Source organism: Thunnus albacares, chromosome 6, assembly GCF_914725855.1.
Source record: "Thunnus albacares chromosome 6, fThuAlb1.1, whole genome shotgun sequence".
Classification (NCBI taxonomy): Eukaryota; Metazoa; Chordata; class Actinopteri; order Scombriformes; family Scombridae; genus Thunnus; species Thunnus albacares.
The window spans coordinates 823,887-834,016 of NC_058111.1; the positions used below are offsets into that span (position 1 = coordinate 823,887).

General features: G+C 34.8%; 2 protein-coding genes across 2 annotated transcripts; both read left to right on the plus strand.

Moving 5' to 3' along the window:
• Positions 1 to 2,129: 2,129 nt before the first annotated feature.
• Positions 2,130 to 3,059, plus strand: LOC122984161 (olfactory receptor 49-like). Its single transcript, XM_044354488.1, has one exon. The coding sequence runs from the start codon at positions 2,130 to 2,132 to the stop codon at positions 3,057 to 3,059; it is 930 nt and encodes a 309-aa protein (XP_044210423.1).
• Positions 3,060 to 7,548: 4,489 nt separating this feature from the next.
• LOC122984162 (olfactory receptor 49-like) lies at positions 7,549 to 8,478 on the plus strand. The gene has a single exon (XM_044354489.1). It carries the CDS (start codon positions 7,549 to 7,551, stop codon positions 8,476 to 8,478), a length of 930 nt encoding a protein of 309 aa, XP_044210424.1.
• The last annotated feature ends 1,652 nt before the right edge of the window (positions 8,479 to 10,130 follow it).

A 10,130-nucleotide genomic window follows, 5' to 3' on the forward strand; every position in this document is an offset into this window, starting at 1 on the left:
TACTAACATTCTAATAATTTATTAATATAATAACATCATTTATTAAAAGGAAAAACAATTTACCATTTTGCCTTGATGTGAGGACACTAATAATATACAAGTTCTAAAAAATTCTCCAAATTGTCACACGCCAGAAATTCTCAAAGAACAGAACTTCATGAGTCTGAAAAATTGGGGACGGCATGGTTGCCCCGTTACAAATGTAATATTTCTGAGACTTATCACTCACACAGCAAGACGGCTGCATATACGTCATTAAAGTGAGGCCAGGTACCTGTTGTGTATTGCAATTCTGGTGTCCATTTTGGCATGAAATTGCAAACATAAGTGATTTTTGTGGCTCAGGTCAGGACTAAATTCAGGAACAGATTTATAATGAAATCTGTAATGACTTTGTTACTTTAACTGTGAAATTGTCCTTGTATTTTGATGTATCATATCATATATCATATCATATCATATCATATATCATATATCATATCATATATCATATATCACATCATATATCATATCATATCATATATCATATCATATCATATCATATCATATATCATATTATATCACATCATATATCATATCATATATCATATCATATATCATATCATATGTCATATATCATATTATATCATATCATATATCATATATCATATATCATATCATATATCATATCATATCATATCATATCATATCATATCATATCATATATAATATCATATCATATATCATATCATATATCATATCATATCATATCATATAATATATCATATCATATATCATATATCATATCATATCATATATCATATCATATATCATATCATATCATATATATCATATCATATATATCATATCATATCGTCATATCATATCATATCACATCATATATCATATCATATATAATATCATATCATATATCATATCATATATCATATCATATCATATCATATATCATATCATATATATCATATCATATATATCATATCATATCATGTCATATACCATATCATATATCATATCATATATCATATATCATATCATATCATATATCATATCATATATCATATCATATATCATATCATATATCACATCATATCATATCATATATCATATCATATCATATCATATATCATATTATATATCATATCATATCATATATTATATATCATATATCATATCATATATTGTATCATATCATATATCATATCATATATCATATATCATATCATATCATATATCATATCATATATATCATATATCATATCATATATATCATATCATATATCATATATCATATAATAGCATATCTTATATCATATAATATCATATCATATATCATATCATATATCATAGCATATATCATATCATATCATATCATATATCATATCATATCATATCATATATCATATCATATATCATATCATATCATAGCATATCATAGCATATATGTCAGATCAGGAACAGTTCTGTTTAGTTATTATTTTGTTAAATATATCTTATTTACACATACAGTACATCAATGGTCTTGTGAGTAATTAAAAATAAGGCTGCTACAGTGAGGGCGTCTGGTCCAGGTCTGGATGCTGGACCCCTACAGTGAGAGCGTCTGGGGGCTCTGTTATGCTGTGGGGGGCATTTTGCTGACATGGTTTGGGTCCACTTGTCCCCTTAGAGGGAAGGGTCACTGCTAATCAATACAAAGTAGTTGTGAGTGATCAGCTTTATCCTGTGATGAAACATGTCTATCCTGATGGGAGTGGTCTCTTCCAGGATGACAATGAATGGTTTGATGAGTATTAAATGATGTGAATCATTAGAAGGTGATGACCTTCACAGTCACCAGATCTCAACCCAGCTGACGTGTTAGACAGTGAGGTCAGTCTGCTGCTGTGGGCGTCTTCTGTCTGAAACATTTAAAAGAAGCAGAAGCAGAGTTTCAGCTCAGTTAGGAGGGAGTCACAGTCTGACTACAGCAGGCAAATGTCTTGATGATGAATTTTATTTCTTTGTGTAGTCTGAATACTACAAGGGTGTTTAACACTTTAACTGCACACACTTCCAAGCAGGCACAGTGCTTAAGGTTAAAGTTTGACTATAACAAAATGTAACACTGATTAGTTCATGAACAGTGTTATATGAGGAGCATGATCAACTCTACACAGGTTTCATATTTCACACTTGGTGCCTACTTTGACACTGGAGTTTTTAAATACTTACTTTTTATGGTCACTTTGTCTTTATATATGTTAATTATTTGTGCCAATGTTTTGCTCATTGTGGTTATCTGTATGAACAGAAGCTTACATGAACCTATGTACCTTTTTCTGTGCAGCCTGTTCGTAAATGAGCTGTTTGGTAGTACAGGGTTGTTTCCATTCCTTCTGGTTCAGATCCTCTCTGACATTCACACTGTTTCTGCTCCCCTTTGCTTCCTGCAAAATTTCGTTTTATACTCTTATGGTGGTGTTGAATATTTAAACTTAGCCATCATGTCTTATGACAGATACCTCGCTATCTGTTGTCCTCTGCAATATAACACACGTATGACATTTAACAAAATTGCCATTCTTATTGCTGTAACATGGTTATGCCCTATGTTACTGTGTTTTGTGATGACATCCTTGACTAACTCCTTACAGCTGTGTGGGACCATTATTAAGAAAGTGTACTGTGATAACTACTTTATTGTCAAACTGGCATGTTCTGATACAACAATCAATAACATCTACGGACTCTTTGTTACTTCGCTCTCAGTCTTTTGTCCTCTAATTCTAATTATTTTCACTTACATTAAGATTTTAAAAATATGTTTTTCTGGTTCTAAACAGACCAGAAAAAAAGCTGCCAGTACCTGCACACCTCACCTTATCTCTCTGCTGAACTTTTCATGTGGAGGTGGTTTTGAAATAGTACAAAGCAGGTTTAATATGAACAATCTACCCAATATTCTGCGAATCTTTTTGTCGTTATACTGGCTCACATGCCAGCCACTTTTCAATCCTTTACTGTACGGCCTGAATATGTCCAAAATCCGCATTATATGTAAAAGTCTTGTCTTTGCTTAAATGTAGGACAATAATGTAAAGACCATCCATCCAACAGAGTGTTTCCCACACAGTGAAAATACATTTGTGGTTTTAAAAGATCTAAAGTCTGACACTTTAGATTCAGCTGAACACCAGCTGTGCATTCACACGCTACACCTTGGGAGTGGATTCAGTTTTTCATGACAATTTCAAATGAATGCACATTTTCTCATTGCACTGTATTTTGAAATGCACATAATGTATAGAAGAACATTATAATAATACAACAGATGTTGTTTTTTTTTATTAGAGGCAAAGCTGTTTTGATAAGCATCAAATCAACAATACATTGGAAACACTGATATTTGCTCAACCCAAATAATGATAAAAAAAATCATCAAATAACACATTTGATAAAAGTTGTGTCAACACTGTCTGTAAAATTTATATTAAAGCTATGACTTTAAAATAAAGTTTTTAATATAACAATAAGAATATAGTTTGGTTTGAATCATTCTTTTTAAATATTCAGTGTAAGATTTTCTTTAAGTCACTGAACATAAAATTATTTAACATATATTAAGACATCTATTACTACTGTACTTTAAATTTACTCAAGAAAACAAACTTCAAACATCTCCTAGTTCTAAGCAGATCAAATGATTGATATATATGATATATATGTGACATATTTATTTCTTTTTGGTGTTAATTATAAATTATTTCAAAGAGACATCAGAAATTATGTTCTATAAAATGTGTCAATTTGATTTTTCATATTTTTTATATTTATAAATACATAAATAAGCTAACATATGTTGGTACTGGTAGGAGTGCATTTTATTATTAGTAATAATTCATAATTATCATACATAATCATTAATTATGAAATCAAGATATTATTAATATTAATTAATAATTCGGGCACCGACTGTTAAAGAACCTCACAGGCAGGAACACAACTGTCCGATATGTGAGGAGCACGGTTGGTTATTAGCAATAATTAATAATTATCAGAGATAACTATTAATTATAAAAAATAATAGAATTATTAATATGAATTAATAACTACGGGGCACCATCTGGAAGCTGGGACCAATAACCAAACAAGGTAGTCTCATAAAAGAGTTCACCTAGAACGGTAATATCTGAGAGAGATCAACATTCACAGGTGAACAAAGAATTCGAGCTCTGACTCCTTCAATCAGCCACTTTTCACAATATGTTAAACACAATAATGACAAAAGAACTTCTCTTTAAAGATATAACAGTGTTTATTAAACTTAGCACAATTAACAAAGTTAACTTTGCTCTGATCAATAAACTACTGTACTAAAATATAATTCTACCAAAGCAAAACACAACAGCTATGTACAGGGTTGAACACATGCAGGTGAATGCATGTGTGTGTGTGTGTGTGTGTGTGTGTGTGTGTGTGTGTGTGTGTGTGTGAGAGAGACAAGATGGCGATGTGATCTGGTGTGATGACGCCGTGGGCTTAAATGCAGACGTGAGTATGGGAGGAAGTCCCGTCACGTGAGAACCAAATAGCGGAAGTGATGGTGGGTGGTGTTTTGGTTAGACAGAAGCAAGATGGTGCCGCCTGGTGGTCGGCGTCTTGCACTTACCCAGTTCCGTGTAAAACACACGTGTCTGATGGTGGATAAGGTAGAATAGAGCAGCACTTTGTCCGACGTTAATCTGACCATCAAATGAGTAAAAAAGTGTTGGTGCGTGTATGTGTGTGTGCGCACGTGTGTTCTTGCGACACGCAAGAGAGGGAAGAAAGAGGAGGGAAAGCGATCGTGAGGGGGAGAGAAGCGGTTCCTTTGTCCACAGAGAACACGTGCACAAACGGCAGTCTGTAACGCACGTTGTCTGGTTTCTGATCGACAAATCAACTTACTTCCTCACTTACGATGGCACAAACACAGCAGTAGTCCCAATTGGGGAGAACACAAAAACAGTCTAGTGTGGTGAACACAACTAAACAGGCAGCAAATACTCCTCCTTTAAATACTCCTCCGAGTAAAGCAGAGCAAAGGGACTCGGCGGTCCGTCAATCCACACAACAAAACAATAGCAATGAAGCTTAAAAAGCTAAAGTTAACAATAGCACTGAGGCTGAAAAGAACACACAAACTAACACTAAACCTCTTACTTGGTCGCTTCAGAAAGCGAGCAGGGTGTGTGTTAAGTCCATCTTTCAGTCCAGCTCGGTTCCTTGGCTCGGACGCTGACAGTGCCGTCTTCGCGCTATCAGCGGGCTTCACGGCAGCTGATTCTCGGTGGGCGTTGCGGAGAAAACAGCAGAATCAACTCAGAAGTTATCCGCGTCTTCCTGAAGAAAATCTGTTTCTTTCTTCTGCAGGTGGTGAGAGTGTTGGTTGCAGCAGTGGTCTCTCTTGGATCCAGGGATGATGTTCGGGTGAACATGGGAGAAGTCTCATCTCGTCCGGCGACGGGAGTCTTCCAGTTGGTGGGTGAAAAACACATGCATGGGGTCACCTCCTTCAGTAAACTGGCTCACGGAGGCAGTGAGGCTTCCCCCAGATCAGTTCACAATGGAGTGCATTTTCCTCTGTGTGCCTTCCTCTGTGCTGGAGCGTCTCTGCCAATGAGAGACTGTGGTTGAGATCGTTTCCAGTTTAGCACCTAGGTGCGAACTGGCAGTGCATGTTGGGATATGGAGTCCAAAATGGACTCTCTTTGTCTGTCCTAGCGCTCTTTCCTGTTATCAGGCTTTGTGACTTGCATGCAGGCCTGCCTTTGTCTGATGCACATGGAAGATGAGGTCCAACATCCCCCCTTTGGTCTGAAGAGTGGGGTGCTGGCCACAACCTCCAGAGCAACCCAAGGGCCGAACAGTCCCTGTGTGTTGGAAGTAACCTGGTGGTTACACAGTCCATGTGCTCCTGAGACAGGCGGGATGCTGGAACAGTCCGTATATTCCTGAGAACAACAAAGGTTTGAAACAGTCCATACAGTTCACAGTTCAGAGTTCACAGAGGCTTGTCTGGGCAGCGACTGAGGCAAAGTCTGGCTAATTACAGAGGCAGAGTCTGGGCAATGTTCTAACAAACCTATGTACATTCAGTATTAATCAACACAATCCTTTTGCTGCTCTTTAGTTATCACCAGTAACACAACTCAAAAGTCATGAAAGAAAAGAAAAGGTGAAGGAAAGGTGGTTAGGTTACTAGGCTCACTCCTGAAAGAGGTTGGAGTCAGCCAGTGGAATGGTGCAGACTGGTGCATATGATATCATATATCATTTCATATCATATCATATATCATATATCATATCATATATCATATCATATCATATATCATATCATATATCATATCATATATCATATATCATATATCATATATCATATCATATATCATATATCATATCATATCATATCACATCATATCACATCATATCATATATCATATATTATATATCATATATCATATCATATATTATATCATATCATATCATATATCATATCATATCACATCATATCACATCATATCATATATCATATATTATATATCATATATCATATCATATATTATATCATATCATATATCGTATCATATCATATATCATATCATATATTGTATCATATCATATATCATATCATATCATATTATATATCATATATCATATCATATCATATCATATATCGTATCATATATCATATCATATCATATATCATATAATATCATATCATATATGATATAATATATATCATATCATATATCATATATCATATCATATCATATCATATATCATATCATATATCATATCATATCATATCATATATCATATCATATCATAGCATATCATAGCATATATGTCAGATCAGGAACAGTTCTGTTTAATTATTATTTTGTTAAATAGATCTTATTTACACATACAGTACATCAATTGTCTTGTGAGTAATTAAAAATAAGGCTGCTACCGTGAGGGCGTCTGGTTCAGGTCTGGATGCTGGACCCCTACAGTGAGAGCGTCTGGGGGCTCTGTTATGCTGTGAGGGGCATTTTGCTGGCATGGTTTGGGTCCACTTGTCCCCTTAGAGGGAAGGGTCACTGCTAATCAATACAAAGTAGTTGTGAGTGATCAGCTTTATCCTGTGATGAAACATGTCTATCCTGATGGGAGTGGTCTCTTCCAGGATGACAATGAATGGTTTGATGAGTATTAAATGATGTGAATCATATGTTATGACCTTCACAGTCACCAGATCTCAACCCAGCTGACGTGTTAGACAGTGAGGTCAGTCTGCTGCTGTGGGCGTCTTCTGTCTGAAACATTTAAAAGAAGCAGAAGCAGAGTTTCAGCTCAGTTAGGAGGGAGTCACAGTCTGACTACAGCAGGCAAATGTCTTGATGATGAATTTTATTTCTTTGTGTAGTCTGAATACTACAAGGGTGTTTAACACTAACTGCACACACTTCCAAGCAGGCACAGTGCTTAAGGTTAAAGTTTGACTATAACAAAATGTAACACTGATTAGTTCATGAACAGTGTTATATGAGGAGCATGATCAACTCTACACAGGTTTCATATTTCACACTTGGTGCCTACTTTGACACTGGAGTTTTTAAATACTTACTTTTTATGGTCACTTTGTCTTTATATATGTTAATTATTTGTGCCAATGTTTTGCTCATTGTGGTTATCTGTATGAACCGAAGCTTACATGAACCTATGTACCTTTTTCTGTGCAGCCTGTTCGTAAATGAACTGTATGGTAGTACAGGGTTGTTTCCATTCCTTCTGGTTCAGATCCTCTCTGACATTCACACTGTTTCTGCTCCCCTTTGCTTCCTGCAAAATTTCATTTTATACTCTTATGGTGGTGTTGAATATTTAAACTTAGCCATCATGTCTTATGACAGATACCTCGCTATCTGTTGTCCTCTGCAATATAACACACGTATGACATTTAACAAAATTGCCATTCTTATTGCTGTAACATGGTTATGCCCTATGTTACTGTGTTTTGTGATGACATCCTTGACTAACTCCTTACAGCTGTGTGGGACCATTATTAAGAAAGTGTACTGTGATAACTACTTTATTGTCAAACTGGCATGTTCCGATACAACAATCAATAACATCTACGGACTCTTTGTTACTTCGCTCTCAGTCTTTTGTCCTCTAATTCTAATTATTTTCACTTACATTAAGATTTTAAAAATATGTTTTTCTGGTTCTAAACGGACCAGAAAAAAAGCTGCCAGTACCTGCACACCTCACCTTATCTCTCTGCTGAACTTTTCATGTGGAGGTGGTTTTGAAATAGTACAAAGCAGGTTTAATATGAACAATCTACCCAATATTCTGCGAATCTTTTTGTCGTTATACTGGCTCACATGCCAGCCACTTTTCCATCCTTTACTGTACGGCCTGAATATGTCCAAAATCCGCATTATATGTAAAAGTCTTGTCTTTGCTTAAATGTAGGACAATAATGTAAAGACCATCCATCCAACAGAGTGTTTCCCACACAGTGAAAATACATTTGTGGTTTTAAAAGATCTAAAGTCTGACACTTTAGATTCAGCTGAACACCAGCTGTGCATTCACACGCTACACCTTGGGAGTGGATTCAGTTTTTCATGACAATTTCAAATGAATGCACATTTTCTCATTGCACTGCATTTTGAAATGCACATAATGTATAGAAGAACATTATAATAATACAACAGATGTTGTTTTTTTTATTAGAGGCAAAGCTGTTTTGATAAGCATCAAATCAACAATACATTGGAAACACTGATATTTGCTCAACCCAAGTAATGATAAAAAAAATTATCAAAAAACACATTTGATAAAAGTTGTGTCAACACTGTCTGTAAAATTTATATTAAAGCTATGACTTTAAAATAAAGTTTTTAATATAACAATAAGAATATAGTTTGGTTTGAATCATTCTTTTTAAATATTCAGTGTAAGATTTTCTTTAAGTCACTGAACATAAAATTATTTAACATATATTAAGACATCTATGACTACTGTACTTTAAATTTACTCAAGAAAACAAACTTCAAACATCTCCTAGTTCTAAGCAGATCAAATGATTGATATATATGATATATATGTGACATATTTATTTCTTTTTGGTGTTAATTATAAATTATTTCAAAGAGACATCAGAAATTATGTTCTATAAAATGTGTCAATTAGATTTTTCATATTTTTTATATTTATAAATACATAAATAAGCTAACATATGTTGGTACTGGTAGGAGTGCATTTTATTATTAGTAATAATTCATAATTATCATACATAATCATTAATTATGAAATCAAGATATTATTAATATTAATTAATAATTTGGGCACCAACTGTTAAAGAACCTCACAGGCAGGAACACAACTGTCCGATATGTGAGGAGCACGGTTGGTTATTAGCAATAATTAATAATTATCAGAGATAACTATTAATTATTAAAAATAATAGAATTATTAATATGAATTAATAACTACGGGGCACCATCTGGAAGCTGGGACCAATAACCAAACAAGGTAGTCTCATAAAAGAGTTCACCTAGAACGGTAATATCTGAGAGATATTAACATTCACAGGTGAACAAAGAATTCGAGCTCTGACTCCTTCAATCAGCCACTTTTCACAATATGTTAAACACAATAATGACAAAAGAACTTCTCTTTAAAGATATAACAGTGTTTATTAAACTTAGCACAATTAACAAAGTTAACTTTGCTCTGATCAATAAACTACTGTACTAAAATATAATTCTACCAAAGCAAAACACAACAGCTATGTACAGGGTTGAACACATGCAGGTGAATGCATGTGTGTGTGTGTGTGTGTGTGTGTGTGTGTGTGTGTGTGTGTGTGTGTGTGTGTGTGTGAGACAAGATGGTGATGTGATCTGGTGTGATGACGCCGTGGGCTTAAATGCAGACGTGAGTATGGGAGGAAGTCCCGTCACGTGAGAACCAAATAGCGGAAGTGACGGTGGGTGGTGTCTTGGTTAGACAAGTGCAAGATGGTGCCGCCTGGTGGTCGGCGTCTTGCACTTACCCAGTTCCATGTAAAACACACGTGTCTGATGGTGGATAAGGTAGAATAGAGCAGCACT

Bases quoted from the DNA above. Each gene is read 5' to 3' on its own strand.
- LOC122984161 (XM_044354488.1), top strand. From the start codon at position 2,130: ATGAGGAGCATGATCAACTCTACACAGGTTTCATATTTCACACTTGGT.
- LOC122984162 (XM_044354489.1), top strand. From the start codon at position 7,549: ATGAGGAGCATGATCAACTCTACACAGGTTTCATATTTCACACTTGGT.